The 21288-nt window shown below is 53.2% G+C and overlaps 8 protein-coding genes and 1 non-coding gene across 9 annotated transcripts; 5 read left to right on the top strand and 4 right to left on the bottom strand.

Annotated features, from left to right (window-relative positions):
* The first annotated feature begins 224 nt into the window (after nucleotides 1–224).
* On the top strand, nucleotides 225–2705 carry PV05_05579 (uncharacterized protein). The gene is made up of 2 exons (XM_013462097.1): nucleotides 225–442; nucleotides 498–2705. Exons 1-2 carry the CDS (start codon nucleotides 396–398, stop codon nucleotides 2041–2043), a joined length of 1593 nt encoding a protein of 530 aa, XP_013317551.1. The 5' UTR covers nucleotides 225–395; the 3' UTR covers nucleotides 2044–2705.
* PV05_05578 (uncharacterized protein) lies at nucleotides 2634–4145 on the bottom strand. The gene is made up of 2 exons (XM_013462096.1): nucleotides 3867–4145; nucleotides 2634–3815 (listed from the first exon to the last, which is right to left on the bottom strand). Exons 1-2 carry the CDS (start codon nucleotides 4029–4031, stop codon nucleotides 3150–3152), a joined length of 831 nt encoding a protein of 276 aa, XP_013317550.1. The 5' UTR covers nucleotides 4032–4145; the 3' UTR covers nucleotides 2634–3149.
* A 220-nt stretch (nucleotides 4146–4365) lies between these two features.
* Nucleotides 4366–4436, bottom strand: PV05_05577. Its single transcript has one exon. It is a non-coding gene; the product is annotated as a tRNA-Gly (tRNA).
* Nucleotides 4437–5977: 1541 nt separating this feature from the next.
* On the top strand, nucleotides 5978–8102 carry PV05_05576 (uncharacterized protein). Its single transcript, XM_013462095.1, has 7 exons — nucleotides 5978–6304; nucleotides 6363–6425; nucleotides 6482–6628; nucleotides 6676–6940; nucleotides 6996–7151; nucleotides 7205–7603; nucleotides 7657–8102. Exons 1-7 carry the CDS (start codon nucleotides 6127–6129, stop codon nucleotides 8069–8071), a joined length of 1623 nt encoding a protein of 540 aa, XP_013317549.1. The 5' UTR covers nucleotides 5978–6126; the 3' UTR covers nucleotides 8072–8102.
* Nucleotides 8103–9464: 1362 nt separating this feature from the next.
* On the top strand, nucleotides 9465–11290 carry PV05_05575 (uncharacterized protein; the record flags this gene model as incomplete). Its single annotated transcript, XM_013462094.1, has 1 exon — nucleotides 9465–11290. One exon carries the CDS (start codon nucleotides 9465–9467, stop codon nucleotides 11226–11228), a length of 1764 nt encoding a protein of 587 aa, XP_013317548.1. The 3' UTR covers nucleotides 11229–11290.
* A 468-nt stretch (nucleotides 11291–11758) lies between these two features.
* On the top strand, nucleotides 11759–14652 carry PV05_05574 (uncharacterized protein; the record flags this gene model as incomplete). The annotated part of the gene is made up of 2 exons (XM_013462093.1): nucleotides 11759–13268; nucleotides 13297–14652. 2 exons carry the CDS (start codon nucleotides 11759–11761, stop codon nucleotides 14469–14471), a joined length of 2685 nt encoding a protein of 894 aa, XP_013317547.1. The 3' UTR covers nucleotides 14472–14652.
* A 439-nt stretch (nucleotides 14653–15091) lies between these two features.
* On the bottom strand, nucleotides 15092–15495 carry PV05_05573 (uncharacterized protein; the record flags this gene model as incomplete). The annotated part of the gene is made up of 2 exons (XM_013462092.1): nucleotides 15092–15256; nucleotides 15325–15495. The coding sequence occupies 2 exons, from the start codon at nucleotides 15493–15495 to the stop codon at nucleotides 15092–15094; spliced, it is 336 nt and encodes a 111-aa protein (XP_013317546.1).
* Nucleotides 15496–16729: 1234 nt separating this feature from the next.
* Nucleotides 16730–18443, top strand: PV05_05572 (uncharacterized protein; the record flags this gene model as incomplete). Its single annotated transcript, XM_013462091.1, has 1 exon — nucleotides 16730–18443. One exon carries the CDS (start codon nucleotides 16730–16732, stop codon nucleotides 18326–18328), a length of 1599 nt encoding a protein of 532 aa, XP_013317545.1. The 3' UTR covers nucleotides 18329–18443.
* A 335-nt stretch (nucleotides 18444–18778) lies between these two features.
* PV05_05571 (uncharacterized protein) lies at nucleotides 18779–21245 on the bottom strand. Its single transcript, XM_013462090.1, has 3 exons — nucleotides 20771–21245; nucleotides 19544–20687; nucleotides 18779–19397 (listed from the first exon to the last, which is right to left on the bottom strand). The coding sequence occupies exons 1-3, from the start codon at nucleotides 20906–20908 to the stop codon at nucleotides 19030–19032; spliced, it is 1650 nt and encodes a 549-aa protein (XP_013317544.1). The 5' UTR covers nucleotides 20909–21245; the 3' UTR covers nucleotides 18779–19029.
* Nucleotides 21246–21288: the final 43 nt, after the last annotated feature.

Below are 21288 nucleotides of genomic sequence, written 5' to 3'. Positions count from 1 at the left end.
AAGAGCACAAACTACCTAGGTACCTTAGGTCGTCTGTTTTCTTGCATGTTCATCTTAGGTTAGTTTATAATGTTCATATTAGCGGTGGCACAGGGCGGCATCACCCTAAGCTGGAAGCAGGATGAGGCACCGGCCGCTTTTACTCCCCTTGGCAGAGGCGTGCTCGGGCTTAAGAATTACGACAACTGCGGCTTCTTTGAATTGCGTATTATCAACATAATAGTAACATCTCCTAATTCAACCATCTATCTACCACCTTGCGCCGTAATATCTCTTTGCTCGCCTGTCCTTTGGTCTCACGCAATCTCTCTCCTTCTTCGGGCCCATTGCCTCGAGCCGTACAAAGGTATGATGAGTCGGTAGTCCCAGAAAGCTGCGCCCTTGACACCATCACTATGCCTGGCTCTACTTCGTCCCATAACTCGCACTCGCGAACAAGACGGTATGCTCCAGCCATGTCAGTAAATCATGGTGACTCCTGCTGACTGACTCGACAGGCGTCCTCATACCCCTCCTCGAACGAAGCGCGACCTCGCAGGCACCGTCGGGAACGCATCATGGATTTCCTCGGTCATCAACCTTCTCAACACCATCGTCGGCGCCGGTGTGCTTGCCATGCCTCTTGCCATGTCACATATGGGCATTTTCTTGGGTACAATCGTCATACTATGGGCAGGACTCACCGCTGGCTTCGGACTATACCTCCAGACCCGATGCGCCGCGTACCTTGAACGAGGGTCGTCCAGCTTCTTTGCCCTATCGCAGATCACATACCCCAATGCCGCCGTGATTTTCGACGCAGCAATCGCCATCAAATGTTTCGGCGTGGGTGTCAGCTATCTGATCATTATTGGAGATCTCATGCCAGGAGTGGTTCGTGGATTCGCCAACGAGGACAGTCTGGCCCCGTTCATGTTCGACCGACATTTCTGGATCACTGCGTTTATGCTAATTGTCATTCCCTTCTCCTTTCTCCGCCGGCTCGACTCGCTCAAGTACACCTCGGTTATCGCGCTGATCTCGATTGGCTATCTAGTCATTTTGGTCGTCTATCATTTTGCGGCACGCGACACTCTTCCCTCCGGTCACTACGAGACGCCACTCCGCATATTCAAATGGGCCGGCATAGTGCCGACCCTCTCTTCCTTCCCGGTTATCGTTTTCGCCTACACATGTCACCAGAACATGTTCAGCGTCCTCAACGAAATCGCGGATAATTCTCACTTCCGCACTTCGTCGGTCCTGATCACCTCCAATGGGGTGGCGGGCTTTATCTACATTCTCGTGGCCATCACTGGCTACTTGTCCTTTGGAAATGAGATCGGCGGAAACATCGTGGCTCAATATGCACCCTCTGTGTCTACGACGATCGGCCAGGCGATGATCGTGGTCCTTGTCATGTTCTCCTATCCTTTGCAAGTCCACCCATGCCGAGCCAGTGTCGACGCCGTGCTCAAATGGCGACCGAGCGACAAATTGAAAGCGAAGTTGCGCTCCACCTCGGCAACCCCTACTTCGCATGATTCCAGTCCGCCACGAGATACTCCGCTCCTCCCAGTCGCAAAGAAGCGAAGCGGCGAAATGAGCGAGACCCGATTTGCAGCAATCACCACCGTCATCGTCATCTGCAGCTACATCGTCGCCATGACGGTATCCAGTCTTTCCGCGGTGCTTGCGTACGTGGGCTCCACAGGGAGTACATCGATTTCCTTCATCCTGCCAGGTCTGTTTTATTACAAAATCTCCTCGCCAGACTCACCTCACCACCAGCGTCTGCTCAAGGAGGAAGATGACTATGACAACGACGAGCGAGACGGTGTGGAGTCTGATGATGAGGATAATCATGACGCCGGAGATGGCGAGAGCCAGACTCTGTTGGCGAACTCGGGGATTTTGAGTCTCGCCGGTGCTAGCCTTTTGCGACGGTCGAAGAATTTCCGCCGGAAATTGTTGAGGCGATTGAGTCTTGCGCTGGCGATTTATGGACTTGTCGTTATGATTACTTGCTTGATTATGAACACTTTCTTTTTGGCGGCGCATTGAGTGCGTTATGACCGATGGTGATGGTCTTCCTTTTTAAATCCGCCTTGGAAAGAAGAATGATAACCTAATGTGGGGAGACAAGGACGGATGTTGAATGAATGGGCGCCAGGCTTGTCACCATCGTTGCATCACATATAAAGTGCAGGAGGCGGTGGGGCCAAGCATTGACCGCAATCGTCGCTGCTGAAAGAGGCACCTGCAACATCGAGTTACGAAGACAGGGCAGCCGGCATAAGGGAGCGTTCTCGCCATCCCAGCTGCTCCGATGGCTGCATCTGTGGGCCCTCTTTTATAAGGTAACAACGTCGTGCCAAGCGTGGCATGGCGAAACCAGAGCCGCTGCATGGATTGTACTGTCATGGTCATCGACAGTCAGAGTCCGCGATTGGGAAGATGGAGTCGGATGGGCTGAGATGAGATGAGAATGGAATACAGGAAAGCGGGACAGAAAAAACAGAGAAGACTGAAGTGGAGGATACACGATACAGAAGATCTACTCCTTATCATTATAGCCTAGCGATGGCGTATTGGAAGGCATGAGCTCGTCTGGTCCGGTCTAGTTGAATCTACCTTTGGCCCCGAGTCTGAGTCTGGGGGTCACCTAGGTGGGGGTCAGGATAAGATACAACATAGAGGGATATGAATGAAATGACTATATCTTGTCCGCTTCTTCTAGAGTCTTCTACAGAGAATGTAACGGTAGGCCGTCCTTTGCTGCTAGGAATGTCGTCACCGGTTCAGTGCATCCCTCACCAGTTGCAGAAGCATCGTGCTCGCTCGATCGCTGCGAACATAACCGGCGGCTGACAAGGTCTGTTTTTAAGGAATGACCCCATATTCAATTCCCATGATATTGACCTGGCGACACCAACTCACTTCGCCTGTGCCAGTTGCAGGTCGTGACAGTACAGTACAGCAACACATGAAAATATAATGAGAGCAATCTTCCCCCGCAAAATGCGCCTGGTGAACTCCCGCATGCCCGCGCACGACCAATCGTTATCCATATTTTGGCTTGCATCAGCCACTCCTGTTGTGTGATTCGCCTTTCCAGCTTCGTCCGCATTGTATTGACCTCGGTATGATTAAGAATCACGCATAAATGCCTAGTTGTTGTTCTGGCTGTTCAAGATGCGCAGGATGGCGAGGAACAGGTTCAAGATGTCCAGGTACAAGCTGATGCTGGCGGCAATCTCCTCCTCCACGTGATAGTGTCTCATGACCAACTGAGTGTCCACGAGGATGTAGCCGCTGAAAATGACAGCCACCACCCCACCGTAGACGAGTTCGGTGGTCGAGTTGCGAGGGAAGAATGCGGCCATGAATCCGAAGATGATGACCAGCCACAGCGCGCCGAACAGGTATGGGATCCAGCTCGTGAAGTCGTACTTGGTCTGGCAAGCAAAAAGGGTGAGGGCCACGAAGATGGCCAGCGTGATGACGAGCGCTTCAATGACGATCCGGCTCTCGTAGAACGATGTGATGACGCTGATGCTATATGCTTCCATGGCTGTGAAGGCGCCGAGGAAGATCATGTTTGTAGGATAGGACTTGCGCTTCCAGAAGGTCAAGAGCATGAAGCCGATGGCACCAAACAGCGAAACCCACATCATCCAAGAGTTGGACTGGATCCAGTTGCGGTAGCCGGAGGAGAAGAAGGAGAGGCATGATAGACCGGCGGTCAGGAGGAGTTGGACGGTCAGGATGCTGTAGACTTTGCGAATGAACGACATCCGGATGTCGATGGTCGCTTCGCTGACGGAGCCGCCGAACTGAATATGGTCAGCCAGTGCTCTGACTGTGAGTCAGGAAGTGTTACATACCTTGAAATCATCAGGAACATTGTCGTCTTCTGCTCTTGGGGTGCCGTATCCTCCCTCGGTAACGCTGGGGCCTGCGGCCTGGTAACTCGGAGGAGGTTGAGGGTAGCTGCCCTCGTCGAGTGAGTCGCGCTGAGGGGCGGGCTGGTATTTCGCTGTAGAGGCCATCGTGGGATTGACCGAGAGATTCGATCCGCAAAGAGTATGAAACAGTACAGTGTTTGCTAGGTGGTGTGAGGATGGATGGAGGATTTAGTACGGAGAGTGGCGGTTGAAGTCGAGCCTATGACTGCATTTGCATCATCCCGCGCCGGCAAAAGGTCGAATCTTCCAGCGCGTCCCAATCACGTGCATCAACTGGAAACATATATCACGTGAATCCGGTTTCGGTGATTTCTTCACTTCGAATTCTGCCAACATAGCCAGAAAAAAAAGGAGAGAGCGTACTGTGAAAGGACTACAAAAATGAAATGAGTTGCGAAACCACAAAAACGCAACGACATGCGTGAACCGCGACTCGAACGCGGGCCTCGAGCATGGGAAGCTCGAATTCTACCCTTAAACTATTCACGCAGAGGGTTTCCTGATTCCGGAGCATTTCAGGTCATAATTTGGCGGATTTTGGTATATATTCAACGTCTTCCTGAACTGCGTTTGCCTGACTTAGGCACTGAGCATTGGCGCACTCCGGGCGTTGTCGCTCAATTATTCCGGGCTACCTGAAGCCTAGTGTCCTGAGAGGCGGCGCCCGGAGGGTTCACGGTCCATCCAATTTCCCCGACCATTATCCACTCTATGTGTCCTTATGCCTTCGCCAGCAGATATCGTGCGGCTTCTATCGCAAGTAAGATACGTTTCGAGGTTGCTCGATTGGTCAAACTATACAGCCAATGTGGTATGACCCTTCAAGACTCTGCCATCGTAAGGTTGTTTGGTGTACGCCGGCACATTTCCAAGACACATTCTGATATGGGCTTCTCAAACGCTTCCTAGTTCACTGGATCAGCACATCCCGAGGCTGGGTTGTTATCAAAGTCTCCATTGACGATGATCTGGGTTGTTTGACACTCGACCTCCACCAGGTATACCTTGACAATACTCTTAATTTCGACTGAGTTCATTGAGGAGCGTTCTCTGAATGCCGCAATACATTTCAAGGTTTGTCCAAGCACTCGGGCGCTGGCTGGACGCAACAAGTGGAAAACGGTATGTCGACTTTTTAAGGTGCTCTCTGGCAAGCGTTTCAGACCAGTCTTGGTCTTCATTAATATTCTGGCCCTGGATGTTTCGGCCTTAGCTCCTAGTTCAGGGCAGCCTGCCGAGAATAAGGACCATCTACCTTGGCCATCCCCAGAGGTGTAGGTATGGCGAAGTTAGCAAAGCTGTCTGCCTTGTCTTGTACATTCAAGCCTTGGGAGTTTGAGACTTGCAGCCCTTCTCAAACCCTCAAGAGCGCAGCGATCGGAATCGGATTTCAAGGGCTCAGTTCGATCGGATCAAAGCCCGATATTACCTGAGTCACCATTGAGCAATCGTCCACCGGAGCTCAAACCGCTGCTTCAGCCTTGGCCAATTCGGAGAGATCAGGCATCTTACCTACTGGCCGAGTCACTCCCTCGACAAGGCTAGAGCACCTGCTTTCAGCATCCACGCGCCGTAGAGGTCTTCTAGTGGCTTGACTTCCTCTTTCTCGTTGGTAGGTGCTTGTCCAGCTTTAATCACTACGACCCCAATCATTCGGACTGGCCGGAACCCTCTGAGCAACGATGACTATTATGAATTATCAAGGGATGGCTCTGGCTCTCCCGTATCAAGCTCCAATGACATTCCAAGCCATACCCGGGGTTCACTCAGGGATGTCCTCCACCATCCGCCATCCTCCACAATCCTTGGCCTATTTGGTTGGCTGTCAGGTGGCTGTCAGGTGGCTGTCTCGCTGACTGCTGCCAAACAGTATCCGAGTGGGTCAACGCCAGGTGCCACCCAGTACCAATTTTGACGAATGCAGGGACCATTGCCGACATCACGAACCACTACAACCTGTTACTGGCTTACATTTCTGGCTTCTGGAACATCATCAAGACGATCGAATTGCGTAAAAACAAACTGCTATCTTTCAATATCCGTCCCGCACGTCAACATATAAGCTTCCCCGGAAGACCTTGCCACCTGGGTCTATGAGGTAAAATATTTTAAATTCCCTGAACCCCCATCCTCACGGTCGTGAGACCATTTACACCCAATCCAAGCAAATATTACCAGGATGGCTACACCGATCACCAATAAGAAAGATTCTTCCGGAATCGGAAAGGAGTCCATCGCGTCGACAGAGCAGGAGCATGATCACAGCAAGGGTGTGCTCGTCAATGCTTCTGGGCACGTGCAAGAGCTTGATCGTCAATTCAATCTTGTCAGTCTTGCTGGTGCTGGACTGGTCACAGGTAAGGTCCTTGACATTCAGAGATCGTTGTTGTTCTAGAACAAAGCTGACAACTTCAGGTAACGTGTGGCCGGCCCTGGGTGGAAGCATTTTGGTAGCAATTTTCAATGGAGGCCCGCCAGGTTCGTCCCACGATGTTTGAGCCTAGCTTGAGAAACTCTTCCTAAGTCGCACGCAGGTGTCTTGTACGAGTTTATTACCGTCTCGGTCTTCTACTGGATTGTCGCAGCAAGCATCGCCGAGCTTGCATCTGCGATTCCGTCCAGTGCCGGCGTTTATCATTGGGCTTCGGTGACCCCTGGGCACAAATGGGGTCGTGTGAATGGTAGGGAGCACCTGCGACTCCTCTTGATAATTGCTTACCACTGGCAGGCTTCTTCGGAGGCTACTGGAATTGGCTCGCTTGGGTATTCGGCTGTGCCTCGATGAGCTTCATCTTTGCAAACACTGTCGTTCAGATGTGGGGAGTCACCCATGCTGATTTCGTGGCCAAGCAGTGGCACGTCTTTGTGGTCTACTTGATCGTGACCTGGCTTGCCTGCTTCGTCGTCTGCTGTTTCAATCGTGCAATGCCATACATGACCCAGGTTGGCATCTTCCTGATCTTGGCCGGATTCTTGATCACAGTCGTCGTCTGGTGGGCATCAAACACTCTCTGACTCTCTGCACGGACCCACTGACACCGAGTCTAGTGCTGCTATGCCGGGACACGGCGGAAGGCCTGCACACGCGAGTTCAAGCTTTGTCTGGACAGAATGGAATGCAGACATTGGATACGGCGCCGGCTTCACGTTTGTCGCTGGGATGCTCAACGGAGCATTCGCAGTGGGCACTCCTGACGTAACAACGTATGTTGCCCCGAAATACCCATACCGGCATGACAAGGCTAACAAAGGCACAGTCATCTGGCTGAAGAAATCCCGAATCCTCAGAGAAAAGTCCCGCAAGCAATCGCATGGCAGATGGGCATTGGTTTTGTCACGGGGTTCTTGTATCTCATTGCGATCCTTTACTCCATCAACGACTACGACGCACTGTTCGATTCAGCTTACCCGATTGCCGAGATCTATCGTCAAGCCACAGGATCGTCGGCCGGCGCCATCGGGCTGCTGTGCTTGTTGCTTTTCTGCATCACACTGAACGTCGTTGGCGTCTACATCACCGCAGGGAGGACACTCTGGACGCTCGCTCGTGACCGAGCCACGCCTTTCCCGACCTTCCTCAGCAAAGTCAGCCCACGCTTGGGCATGCCCATGAACGCCACTATCGTCTGCGGTATCTTCGCTACAGTTCTCGGATGGTATGTCCCGTGGTGTTTCTGTTTCGGTTGACCCCACACTAACAAAGCCACAGTATCTACGTCGGAAGCACCACAGCCTTCAACGCTTTCGTGGGCAGCTATGTTCTTATGAGCTCCGCCTCCTATCTGGCCGCCATCCTCCCCCACCTCCTGACCGGACGGAAGAATATTGTCTATGGCCCGTTCAGGCTGAAAGGCTGGCTGGGCTACGCCATGAACTTTGTTGGTTGTGGATATATGCTGGCTTGGTTTGTCATTTACTCGTTCCCGTTCGCCTTGCCCGTGGATGCGCAAAATATGAATTACGCTTGTCTGATCTGGGGCGGCTTGACCATCTTCGTCGCGGTATGGTGGTTTATCGGAGCGCGCAACAATTATGAAGGCCCTACCACAACTGGAGGCACATCTCAGGCCGAGCAGATTCGGCGGCCGAGCGTGGAATTGAGGAAGAGATCGATTCAGGCATGAATGAAAACGCAGCTGTAAGCACCATCCGATTGTCGTTCGATTGTGGCTCGCATAACGAGATATTGTCTAAGGGGCAAGCTTTTGTACATGTTCTTTCCGACCTAGGAGTCCAACATAACTCGCTTGTTTGGGTTGAGCATGACTGCGGTTCGTGATATATCCGTGCAAAGCAGTTATTCAGCCTCCGTAACTGTCCTCCTCGTCAATGTGTCCCTAGTGTTGTCGACCCTTGTCCCCGCTGTGTGCACCAATACCTCTAGCAACCTCGGATCCCGACTTGTGCAATAACGATCAATATCAGCAGAAGATGCGAGTTGGATTGAAAGATGTCCCGTGTGGCAATTCAAAGGGACCGTTTTGTTGCCTGCAATGGCGAACTAGGTTGATGTTGGTCCCGATTGGCCCAGAAAGTGGCCTGTACCGAGCTCTCGGCACCCCCTGTACGCATAGTCGAATTCGACTCAACTGGTGAAAGCCGTACAATCCCTTGCTGTGGCGCTGCACCCTGCTCGGAGTCGGCAAGCACGCTCACAGTAGCAAGCGCGACTTGTCTTGCTTTGTGAGTTCTGGAGCCCCCAGGATGCGCCATTGTCCACTGGCCAATTCGAGCCTGTAGTCGTAGCCGTGGAATATCTCGGTAAGCCTGGGGCGAAGCTTCTCCGAGTCGACGAAGCGAGCGTCCAGCAGCTGCACTGGAATGATCTGGCGGCTGCTGCACTGAAGGCTGTCAAAAGAGCTTTGTGTCGACGACCGTGAAGGTGAAGAGACCATCTTGGGCTTTCAGCAAAAATAGGGCGATATGCCAGTCGGTCAGATCTTTCGATTGTGAAATTGTCGGCATAGAGACGAATTCAGTGTCCGAGGCGTGCGCTTAATATGTATGGACATGCATGGGGCGATGCAGGAATGACTGGTATGAACCCTTGACCGGTAAAATTGCCTTGACGGCTACGATCGGCCAACGCCACGCGGCAGAGATTTTGTGGCATCGCGGTCTTCGCAATCGGCCAGCTGGTATTCGAGAGGCGGTGAGGCTAACACATACTGTATAGACATACCAGTCCGCGGCCCAAGCAGATCTGTCCCGAGTATATCCTGGGAACGAACATATATTGGGTGGACGAACAGCCAGAGACCATTCAAAATTGGCGTGGGGTTGTACGGCGCACGCCACCGGCATGGCGCAGCAGGCTGACTAGGGCCTCGCCGGCACACTGCCACCCCAGCTCTACGTGCCTGATTCGAGACAACATTTCTGCAGCCGCTGTCTCGGAAATGCGTGCGGCTCCAGAAGCCCAAAACCACGCCGTATTCCCTTGGTTGCCTATGTCTCGTGCCGACGAGCTGACGGGCAGCTGAAAGAATCTGGCCACGATCTGAAAGAAACCTTAGAATGACAGGAGGCTTTTCAGGCCACGCCGGCAGCATCATACGAGGCTTAGGTGACTTAGACCGCCGACTATGGGAATCAGTTCAGGACGACTTGTTCCTGGATGAAGATGATGAGCAGTCACGGATTGAGGTCTTTCCGGCCGATCTCCTCCTGTGCGGTCGTAACTGCTGCAACTCCATGTCCGCTGATGGCAGATCGAAGTGCGGTGAAGGAAGAACAGGAACCGACGAACGTTTGAAAGTCGAGACTTACGACGCTTTCAGCCATGATGGTACCCCCTTCCTAGAGTTGACCGCACTCTGTTCCGCCCAAGGCCTCTTCGACTATGTCAAGAAGTCCCCCAAATGCCGGGCATTTTTTCTACGCCAGAGGTACTCATGGGGCCCGCTGCTTGTCACAAGTAGCCTTTTCCACGAACTGATTCTTCAAGGTCGCCTGTCGGCCCAGCTGAAGAATTTCCTTTTGTGCTTTGGGACAAGAGAGCGCGAGGTCGAGATTGCGCCTCCGGCGCTGAGGTTCATGCCGTCATCAGCCAAGGCGACAAACCTCGATTGTAGCCACGAATGCACATATGGTCTGCGCTTCGTCGAAAGCAACGGCCGCACCGATCTGAAGACCCCATCGAAGGCGTGGTCTCTTCGGCAGTGCGCCATCTCATGTCGCTACACACCCAACGAGGACGGAATTTCATGGGCATTCATTACCATCTCGGGGCAAATGCAGCAAAGGTTGCACTTGGTGGCGCTTGAAGGAGGTTTCCGTCATAACACTGATCCATTTGAGGTTCATCAACTCGTCATTGATTCTGCGATCTCAAGCTGGAGGCAATACCTGATATGTCTAGCGGGCGAAACCGATACACAGTATGCTCAAATATTAGGGACATCACCCGTTAATAACTGTCCCGTCAGTTTACACGAATCTGGCAGGCGGCAACAGCTTCTGGTACTGGATGAAAAGCTCCTCAACGCTATGCTTGCCGTTACTGCAACAACGGACACGATATCAGCGCTATCGACTTCTTGGGAATCCCTGGTCAGGAAATGTCGATCGCCGGATATGGACCGTTTCGAGTTGATGCGTACGAATTTTGAGCATCATCAACGCTCGTTGAAGCTCCTTGATGCAGAGATCATAAGCCTCAGGACTAAACTTGCTGGTGTCACTAGTCTGCTCTCGAGCTTCCTAGACCTCAGCAGCGGCTATTCTCTCCAAAGACTTGCTCAGGAGTCAGGCAAAGAGAACGAAGAGATGCGCAGACTGACGGATCGTATGCACAAATTGGCCGAGAAAAGTACGCAAGACGCCGCGGCCGTCAAAGTGTTGACCATCTTAACACTGATCTATCTGCCCGTCACCGTTGTTTCTAATTTCTTCTCGACTTCGTTTGTCAACTCGACGACTTCTGCGAATGGGTTTGGAAATATAACAGTGACTGGCGACTGGTGGATTCTTTTTGCAGCCTCAGTGCCACTGACATTGCTTACCATCTACATTTGGCTAGTCTGGACTCGGATACAAGCAAATCCCCGCCGACAAGCCTGGTGGAAATATGTCCTAGGTATCCATCTGTTCGGCGGCAAGGGTGAAAACCGCACATGTGATTATGCAAATGCAGCAGTGAAGCCGGAGCGCTCTACGTACGTTGGGATGGCACATGCTGGAGGGCTGACCGAGGACGAGGAAATCCCTGCTCATACGCTTTGCCGGACCTCTTCTGGGCTGTGTCGAGCACCGTCCGCGCATCGAGAATGGAATCGGTAAATGCAGCTTGTTTGAGCATCCAGAATCCCGTTAGCGAAAGGCATTCTTGAGTAGGGCGCGGGGTCTCCAGCTCGCCCACTGCATGACAACCACCCTGGTCGGCTCAGATTCAGCTGATCAGCTAGCCGCAGGGTGAAATTGGTCACTACTGCAGCCACATGTACAATCGGCCCAACCAAGACCTGCTTTTCCACCAGGCATCGGCATGGAAGAAAGCGTGAACCGTCCCAACCTGTACACCTTATAGGCTCGATTCGTTTCTGAGGCTCTGCATTTTCGGACTACGAGGAGGATGCCTCGCCGATGCCTGGCCTGCGCCTCCCTCTGTCCCTGGGCCGCATTTGCCTCCTTATTATCACGGTTATGACCAGAGCGCCCATTCTATTCCTGCTCCCCAGGCTCATCGCCGTGGGACCACACTGGCCCACCGACGCATCTGCCAATACTCTAATGCCCCTATTGCTCCAAAGCGCTAAACGCGCCAGAAGCCGCAACCATTCGAAAGCGCCCTTTACTGACGCTCCTCTACTATGCACGACTCTCTTCGACCAGACTCAAAGTCGACAAGACTAAAAGCCAAGGATGGCAGATCCTGGTTGAGACATTTCCAGAACTTAAAGCCGCGAAGAAGCTCGATTGCTTCGGCAAATACTGATGGCCGAAGGCCCGAAATTCGCTCCGGTACATCTCAACGGTATTCCCAAGACCATAATGGGACGTATCATGCGCACTTGTCACCCGAGTACATCAACCGCGAGGAAAACACATTGAAACCGTCCTTGGCCGACGACAGCGAACGCTCCAATACCCGGACGAGCCACTCACAACCATCCAGTGGCATTACTAGTCCAAGGCGACACGTTCGCTTTCCTAGCCAGGAACAAGCCGCCGCCGCTGAAGGCACCGTCCGCCTCAATGCCAGTCAAGTCCGCTGCACCCTCATCGTCGCATATCATCAGCGCCGGCCCGATCAGGATGCGGCACGCGTGGAGGCTGCTCGCTTTGAGCAGCTGACAGTCGAGTTCGCAGAAGATGCAGCTTTCGACGAGCTGCACGCAGCAGCTACCGAGAAGCTCGTGAGCCTATACAAGCGGTCCGCGGAAGCCTATTATCTGAAAGTCGGCCGCTTCCGACTAGTCCGCGATGACACAGGAACGGTTGCAGCTCGGGGCATACTAGAGAGGAAAGATTTGTGGGGTGAAGACCTACCGCGGAAGATCCACACATTTCGTGGTCACAACTACATGGTGGATTTCCATGTCGACATCGAATGGGAGTATTCGAGTCTCGACATCGTTCAGATCCCAAATCAGACTTACGCTGAGACCATCCGCAAAGCGATCGAAAGCAAGATTCGCACGAATTGGGAAACCCGCTTCTATGTTCCAAGGAAAGACCGTCTTCAGATCATGACTAAGGATACAATATCCAGACTGGTTATGGAAGACCCGAGCCTTCAAGGCGCGGAGGCTTTGATACTCAATGGCGGGAAGGCGGTCGAGCTGAATCAGTTTAGCGAAAAAGTCTACCGGTGGGGCGCCTGTTTACTCGCATGGTGCGTCTACTCGAGGCTACAACTCGTCTGCCTATATCATATGATGAGAAAGGGGCTCCAAGACGAAAGCCTTCCTCTCACGATCGACGACTGTCCCGACGAAGCGTACGTCTCAGATTTCAGAAATAATGCGCTACATTCTGGCGGCTTTGCGCCCTATACATTTGTAAGGAATGAAAGAGGCGTTGTGGAGCACCGACAACTACACGACAATGCTGTTGTGCCCATTCTCTTTGACCAGGACAATCCGGACTGCAAATTAGGTCAAGGCAGTTTTGGAGTGGTGTACAAGGCCCGCATCGACAGAGATCATCACGACTTTTCCGACTATGATGACGAGGACTTTGCCTTGAAGAAGTTCACAAACCTAGGCGCGGATGTTGCAGCCAATGTCGAGGCCGAGTCTGGTTTACTCGCAAAACTGGCCGATGCTCCGCACCCCAACATCACAACCCTCTTGGCCTCCTGGAAAGGGGGGGGGGGGGGTTTGCTACATGTTATTCCGATGTGCAGACTACAATCTGCGCCGGTACATGGAACTCGAGCCCTCACCACCGTGGACGAAGTCGCAACTGTCCGCCATTATAGGCCAGATGGCAGGACTTGCTGATGGCTTGAGGCACATCCACAATCTGGGACCTGCCAATCTCCAGCCGGATGGTATTCAAGAGCATGCAGAACCCGGTCATCGCCGTCGTAGCCAAGCTGCATATCATCATGATTTGAAGCCTGGCAATATATTGGTGACCATCAACAGAGACACCGGGGATTTGCTGTTCTCAATCAGTGATTGCGGCTCGGCGAAGATGGGCCAGATTCTCTCTGGCTCCGAGCGGCCGAGTCAGTTTACGAGGAATCCTTACCCAGGCGATCCAGTCTACGCTGCTCCGGATACTATCCTGGAAGGCAAGAGTTCTCGCCCATATGACATATGGTCCATGGGCTGCATCATGTTGGAACTTCTGACATGGATAGTTGGTATCGAAGGCAACAATGTGCACACTTTCCAGGATGAGCGACTTAAAACCATTGCCAATGCGTACGGCCATCAAGACACGGCATTCTGGTATCAAGACGCGTCCCGCAATGTTCTTTTGAAACCTGCTGTCGTGGAACAACTGAAGATATTGAGAAGCCATTGCGAAGGGCGTGGAGTTTTCCCAGAGTTGATTCGTCTTACAGGGACCATGTTGAACGTTAGCCCTGGCCGACGCCCTGAAGCTTCACAAGTTTCCAATGCTTTCGTAGCAATCATGCTACAATTGCACCAGGACCTGAAGAATGCGGAGTTCTACTTGAGCGACTTACCTGCCCGGGTCACAATCGCGGCGCCCCCTACCCCGACTGGGTCACATGGAGGTCTTTCAAGAACACCCAGTATCGACGAGCGCCCGGTCTCGTCGCGTTACCCCGGGAATCTCTCACCTGACCCCAAAGCCGGTAGACGGCTAAGCACAGGCTCTGTACACGCGGATGCTGGAGAGAGAAGGGCAGATGTTCACGCAAGGCACAATAGTGCCCCCACTGCCCTCGGGGGACTAGGCCAAATCCGCACAGACGTCAACGCAATGACTCCCCTTAGTCTGCCGGACACTGATGCACCAGAGGTAGCTCCCAGCACGCCGAGAATATCGCTTTCTGACTATGATGGTGACGACCCGGAACCGCGGGAGGCTCTCCTGCACTAGCCGCCGTGGAATTCTGTCTCGTCTCCTCGCTGGCAGCGTACTGCCGTAGGCCAGGGTGTATTAATCAATATGGAGTATAGGATTGATTAGGCGGGGGGTATCACGTAAAAGTATGGTAGCAGGGAAGGTAAATGTGAGCGAAGACACTTGATATGTGTATTCAACGAGCAAGGACTGCGAGTTGTTGGAAATGAAGCTCAACAAGCTTGACACTACAGCCATCTTCCTACACAGGATATCGAGCTTGCCCGTATAACCCCAACACTCTAACTAAGGTGTCATTGCTAAGAGAGCGAGAGGTAGCCAACCTCCGCAACTTCGACACCGCCTCGTCTGTCTGGACTCTGAAGCCACTGCAGTTCTTTCTGCGAAAGAAAGCTGTCAGTAATATACTAGTAACTTCTCGGTTCTTTTGTTACTAGTACTCGGGTCTTAGACGTTGGGTGGCTCAGGGTGTGAGTGCGTCGATGGCAGATGTGTATTGATTGGGGAAATAGGGCTTGGGCTCACCTTTGTGGGTTTGCGCGGCGCCACGACGTAGTAATGGCTGTTGTAAAGCTGGGAGTAAATAGTTGTCAGTAATGCCTCGTTGCCGCAGAGATGGGATAACGACACCGTCATCATCCGTTCGTCCAAGTTGGGAATTGTATGTTCAGCCTGATCAGAGCTGTGGTCCGGTAGAGGAAGGCCACTTCAGCCGGTTTGCTGACTTGAAGCTCGAGCGACAAGGGGTCACTAATGCCGTGTCGACATTCTCGGACAACATCCGCAAGTATATTTGTCGGCTTAGAAGGCATTGAGAATCATACGATACGAGCTCTCCTGATAGTACTAGTAATGAGATCCGACGTACCACATATTTTCCATTGCCAGGACCGAAAGCCTTTCTCAGCCAGAGCGACAATTTCTCCGGGCTGAGATAGCGATCTTCATAGTGAAATTTAACACCACCACGTGGCCAGTCCAGCTTCTGGACGATGGTGGGCCAGGAGCTCGTGGATGCCAGGGATGCGGTTGAAGACATTACGGGGGATAGTAGTTGGGGGTTTGAGGACGACGAAAAACGTGTCTGTAGCAATTTTGCGTTGAGAAAGACGACCTGGATAGTAGTAGGTGCCAGTAGCAGCGGACGAACCGAACAGAATAGATTGAGGCTGAAGCCCGATCGGAAGTGGTTAGGATAGGATTCCAAATATCGACGACGACAATTGGAAACGGTTGATTTGTGTGTTAGTATGCTAGAGAATGAAACTCAAGACTCAAATGGTCGACCCTCAGCTTGCAGGCAAAGATTCGCCTGATAGTTGGGCACACAGGGCAGGGCATGGCAGGGCAGGGCACCATGATACACCAATTGAATTCGAGGGAGGTAAGCAAAGGCTGCCGCTGTGCCACGCAAGAATAAGGCTGAATCATCCAGTGAATGCGGCGCAAGTATGCTTGCTGCCTTGAAGCTGCACCAGGCCAGTAGGCTGAGTCCGCGGGCCAATTGGGATCCCTCGACCTCTTGTTGTGCAGTACATGGTGTATTGCTGGTGAGGCTGGGGCTCCGGGAGAGGCACACAGCGTTTAACCATGATTGATGTTAATTCCGGCTTTGATCAAGACTGTTGGAAACACCAAGGCTTCCATAGTTTACATGACACTGGTATGGTGGCTGATAACGAAAATACGCGCAGCTTCAGGAGCCTCCACAGCCAGACGAGCGCCGAAATGGAGAGGGTGCCAATGGGTACCGGGCTAATGGGCACTTCCATCTAAGCACCTTCACAGGTTCCAGAGGGTTCGCCCCGAAGCGCTTTTAAGCAAGCCAAGGTCGCAGGGCATCACGGGGTAATGATCTCGATCGTGGGACCAGCTCCAAGGGGACGACGGGATGATGGGGTTCTCGTCAGGGGGGTACTCCGAAGGTAAAGAGTAACTTTAACTAGAGCGTGCCAAGGCCGGTGGTTCGTCTCGATCACGTGGTCGCGTCGAGGTCGAATTTTGACGTCGACGATTGAAGCTGCCTTCCACGACAACAACAACAATGTGGATTGATCGGGCGATCACGACAATGACTTGCGGGGGCCTCTCCTGGGAGAAGAGCCATGTCCCACTTGGCCATGCCAGGGCCACAGCATGGTGCTGAGCCGAACCAGTACTTCTAGGTAAGTCTTGCCGCCGCAAGTACTCCTATCCTAAACCACCGCTACTACACACAGTGACCTACTCTCGTCCCGTCCAGATCAGCTTTTGCGCAACACACCAGGGCCATCATGCTGTCACTCTGCATCCTCCCTTTGATTTTTGCATCGCTGTTGTTGTCCTGGCTGTCCTGGTGCCTCTTCTCCTACCTGAAAGATGGCAAAAAGCTCCGACAATACCCATCGGCCTCCCTCCTCGCCGGACTGTCCTCCATCTGGATCATGTGGAAGAACTACACCCACCAGCGGTCATTCACACTGTACGACGCACACATGAAACTCGGCAAGGTAGTCCGTATCGCTCCAAACCATCTATCGTTCATCTCTCCCGACGCCATCAAAGATGTCTACGGACACGGCACACCCGCTCTGAAGGACAAATTCTACAACGCATTCGTCGGCTCTCACCCGAACCTCCTCGACGTCCGCGACAAGGAACTCCACGGCAAGAAGAGGAAGCTCTTCGCCGTCGCGCTGGCCCAGAAATCCGTCGAAGAGAAAGAACACGCCATCAGAGACGACATCAGCAAACTGGTCGTTCAATGGGACAAGCTCGCCACACTTCCGCCCAAAGCGGGTGAATCCGCATTCCCCAACCACGAGTTGGTCGACATCCGTCGCTGGTTTAACCTGCTTATGCTCGACCTAGTCTGCGACCTGACCTTCAGCATCAAGCAGGGTTTTGTCACTCAGGGAGACGATCTCACCACGTGCGAGACAGTCGACGGACGCAAATACCTCGCCCGCCCCGAGGCCGGCACCAATGCCAATCTACAGTATGTCAGCACACTCGGCTCAGGTGACCCCAACTGGCTTCGATTTCTGCAGAAGCTCTTCTTCTGGCACCGCGGCGTCAAGGATGGCGAGACCTTCACAGGCTATGTGCTTCACCTGATCCGGAGACGGTTCGCTCTCGAGTCTGGCAAGGACGCCAAAGATTTCAACGACTTCTTCAGCGGCCTCAACTACACTCGAGAAGGCATCCCCATTGGCATGGACCTGGGCGAGCTCGTGCAAGAGTGCTCGCTGTTGATGAACGCGGGGTCCGAGACCACGACATGTGCCCTGCAGAACATCATGTACTATCTCATCATCAACCCGAGATGTATGCAGAAGTTGTACGAAGAAGTCAGCACCGTCTTTGAAGGCGATGACGACGACAACAACAGCGACAGCGCCGAGGCGGCGGTGCCTTCATACGACCGGATCAAATTCCTGCCGTACCTCCGCGCCTGCATCGACGAGACTCTCCGCCACCGGCCCAGCCTGGCCATCGGCCTCCCACGGGTCACACCTCCCGAGGGAATGTACGTTGCAGGCACCTGGGTCCCCGGCGAGACCACCGTCAGCATCCCCACCTGGGGCATGCACCACGACCCCGCCGTCTTCGAGAAACCCTTCGACTTCATCCCCGAGCGCTGGCTGGGCGACTCCGCCTCGAATCTGCAGCGAAACATGCTGGCCTTCAGTGCCGGCGCGAGACAGTGCGTCGGCAGAAACGTGGCGTACACGGAGATGAGCTTGATCGTCGCCACCATTGTCAACCGTTACGAGTTTGCGTTGTGTAGGCCCGATTGGGAACCCACGGTGTACGAGACTATGGTGTTGAAGTCCGGACCCATGCCGGTCAAGATCTGGAGGAGGCAAAAAGGGGTGAGAAAGACGGGGTGAGAAAGCGGAACGGACTGCGAGAACGGACCTACGAGCTGATTTATAGGTAGGATTGCGGATGAATTTATGTGAGACCTGACGATTAGTATCATTTAGGAGAGAGGTTGGGTACTAGTACTCGTAGTTTATGCAGCGTCTTTGTCGTTCGTACAAGAAAGCACTGTGACACTGATTTCGGTAAATCTACAAGAGCACATACTTAGTTACATGACGACTGGTATCTCTGTGTTTGAACAAGGGCAAGGCTTTCAGCATGATTCGCGTATTCAACCCTTTGCTAGCAGATGAAACATCCTGCAGGCGTACTTAGGTGATCGTTACTAGTACTCTACGGACACTGTCTCGATCTTACTAGTAGTTGTATTACATCCGAGAGAATACAGATTGCGACCAAGTTAGCCTGGCAACAGTGCTGCCACTTTGCAATGGCTACCAAAATTCAAGAAGTGACTACCAAGTATTCACAGAGTCTAGTACAGTATCTCTCCCCTGATCTCAGAAAGATGCTTTCACCCGCTACTAGCATCTGGGTGTCTGGCGAATACTAGACAAGTTATTCAGAGACCAGCCGCGCTGGAAAAAGCAAACGCGCCCATCAATCCTGCCTTCTTCAAACTCGGCGGTCGGTCACCAAGATGGAATGCCCCAGCCTTGCCAACACTCGCTCCATCGCGCCCTCCACGAAGATAAGAAATCGACTCTCAAATGCCCATTTTCTCAATATTGTGCACCGGGCCCAGTTTGTCCGCGTCCGCAGACCCAACCGCCGCTGTCGCCGTCTCATCCTCAACGATGCCAGCTTTCTCCATCGACGCCATCCCCGAGGACACCATGGCATCGTGCTCGGCCTTGAGACGCTTGTAGTCCTTCTCATTGTTCCAGACGAACCAGGAATTGGACCGGAACAGAAGATCGATGCTTTCGAGCGAACGACCGGCCGTCTCTGGGAAGAAGCAGTATACCACGATCAGCGACACATAGTTGAGGACTCCGAAGATGTAGAAGGTCTTGTAGCCGATGCTGGCCACCACCGGTGGGAACCAAAACACGCCGGTACCGATGCCGATGCCTGATGTCTCATCGTCAGTCATGTTCAGTTCAATTTCACATTCAAATCCAAATGTGGGGAAGGAAGATGCAAAGGTGATCAAGGTCCATGTGCGGTTCGGGCTCAGGGTCATGTGTCAGGGTTCAGGGCTCTGGTACTGTACTCACCCCATCCGGCCGTCAAGAAGCCGTTTCCTTTCGCTCGCAGAGCAGTCGGGAAGATTTCCGCCGCATATATGAAGCAAACAATCATCCAGAAGACGCACAGCGTAAATGTAAACAGCAAGATCATGGCCACTCCGGCCGTGCCGTAGACATTCTGTTTCTCGGGATGGTCGATTGCTGCCTTGGTGAGCCCGGAAAAGATCCACATCAAGGAGCCCATGATGGCGTTCCCGACCATGAGGTTGGTTCGACGGCCGAGACGATCACACAAAAAGACCGCCGAGATGGTCCCAAGCACCCCCATGAGGCCGTTGATGCCCGAGAGCCAGCCGACCTTCAGCGGGCTGAAGCCGGCCTGGGAGAAGATTGTCGGGGCATAGATGGTGGTAAGCGCAATGCCCGTTGCCACTTCGACGAGGATCTGAATTCCAAAGGCGAGCAGCGCCCGCCGACCGTAATGCAAGCCGTCCTTCTTGAAGTCGGTGGCCATTCTCCAGTACGAGTTGAAGTCGGCCAACTTCTTGTCCTCTTCAAGCGTCTTGACCACTTCGACATATTCTCGGCGCACGTCCGGATGGTCTGGGTTGCCATCACCACGGAGCACCGTAATGATCCGCAGTGCCTCTTCGTGACGATCCTCCTTGATGAGCCAGCGTGGAGACTCCGGCAACATCCACACCAGCGGGATCATGATCGTCGGAGCCAAAACTTGCAGTGCCAGAGGGATCCTCCAGCGGGCCGTGGAATTGGGATCTTTGATGAAGCTAAGGCCAAAGCCCGTCCAGTAGGCGCAGAAGATGCCGGCGAAGTTGGCGACAAACAACCACGAAAAAGCCGAGCCGCGGTGCTCCGAGTTGGCCACCTCAGCCGACCAGACCGGAACGACGGTGATGAAGAAGCCCACTCCAATACCGGCGATGACACGCGCGCAGCAGATCCAGGCAATGTTCATGGCCGAAGACATCAATGCACCACCAACAAGCACCCAACCGGCTCCGATCAGAGTCGCTCGCACACGACCATACTTGTCGGCAATATGGCCTCCCAACAGTCCACCAATCAGTCCTCCGAGGTAGTACACAGCAACGATACCGCCTTCTCTGGTGGGATTGGTGACTTTGCCCCCCGAACCAATGCCCATGATTTCCTACAAGGCGGTACGTTAGTGACTGGTCAAGGCCATAGGCTCCGTTGCCCAGACGAGATAGTGGCCGACATCGACAAACTGACCTGATATTCTGGAGAGGCACTCGCAAACCCCATATTGCCCTGATTCCATCCTTCAAAAAAGATACCGAATGCCGTGATGAAGTTCACGAAGAATATGAGCTGAGACCCGCTCAGGCGTTCCCAGACATATTTCGCCATCTCGTCGCCAATAGACCACTACCGAGTACTATTGTCACTTTGTTTCCGCTTGGTGTCGATCAAGAAAGGATACACTTCGATATCTTTCACGATTTCTCACCAGTTTTATTCCTCGTAACTGGGGACCACAAACCGACCATTCTCGCCAGGCGAAGATGTCCACTTTATAACCATGAACAAGATATGAACAAGATCCGACCTTCGGCGGCTGCACCGCTGTCTTGGTTCAAAATGGCTGGCGCCCACCTCCACGAGAGGACCAATCTTCGGCCACTTCCCCATGTCTCGTGGTCAAAGCGGACGGGACGGATCCACCTCCACGAAGAGACCGGAGACGAAGCGGGCAAAAGCTGTCCGAGACGATATCGAGACGAGGTCGA

The sequence above is a fragment of the Exophiala xenobiotica genome, assembly GCF_000835505.1.
Source record: "Exophiala xenobiotica strain CBS 118157 unplaced genomic scaffold supercont1.3, whole genome shotgun sequence".
NCBI lineage: Eukaryota > Fungi > Ascomycota > Eurotiomycetes > Chaetothyriales > Herpotrichiellaceae > Exophiala > Exophiala xenobiotica.
The sequence above is the reverse complement of the archived record's forward strand: the minus strand, read 5'-3'. Positions and strand labels throughout refer to the sequence as shown.

Bases quoted from the DNA above. Each gene is read 5' to 3' on its own strand.
- PV05_05579 (XM_013462097.1), top strand. From the start codon at position 396: ATGCCTGGCTCTACTTCGTCCCATAACTCGCACTCGCGAACAAGACG. The intron at 443-497 runs GTATGCTCCAGC...CTGACTCGACAG, and splicing joins TCGCACTCGCGAACAAGACG to GCGTCCTCATACCCCTCCTC.
- PV05_05578 (XM_013462096.1), bottom strand. From the start codon at position 4,031: ATGGCCTCTACAGCGAAATACCAGCCCGCCCCTCAGCGCGACTCACTC. The intron at 3,816-3,866 runs GTATGTAACACT...GACCATATTCAG, and splicing joins ATGTTCCTGATGATTTCAAG to TTCGGCGGCTCCGTCAGCGA.
- PV05_05576 (XM_013462095.1), top strand. From the start codon at position 6,127: ATGGCTACACCGATCACCAATAAGAAAGATTCTTCCGGAATCGGAAAG. The intron at 6,426-6,481 runs GTTCGTCCCACG...AGTCGCACGCAG, and splicing joins TTTCAATGGAGGCCCGCCAG to GTGTCTTGTACGAGTTTATT. The intron at 6,941-6,995 runs GTGGGCATCAAA...CACCGAGTCTAG, and splicing joins TTGATCACAGTCGTCGTCTG to TGCTGCTATGCCGGGACACG.
- PV05_05571 (XM_013462090.1), bottom strand. From the start codon at position 20,908: ATGGCGAAATATGTCTGGGAACGCCTGAGCGGGTCTCAGCTCATATTC. The intron at 20,688-20,770 runs GTCAGTTTGTCG...ACCGCCTTGTAG, and splicing joins GTGCCTCTCCAGAATATCAG to GAAATCATGGGCATTGGTTC. The intron at 19,398-19,543 runs GTGAGTACAGTA...ATGAGACATCAG, and splicing joins CTTCTTGACGGCCGGATGGG to GCATCGGCATCGGTACCGGC.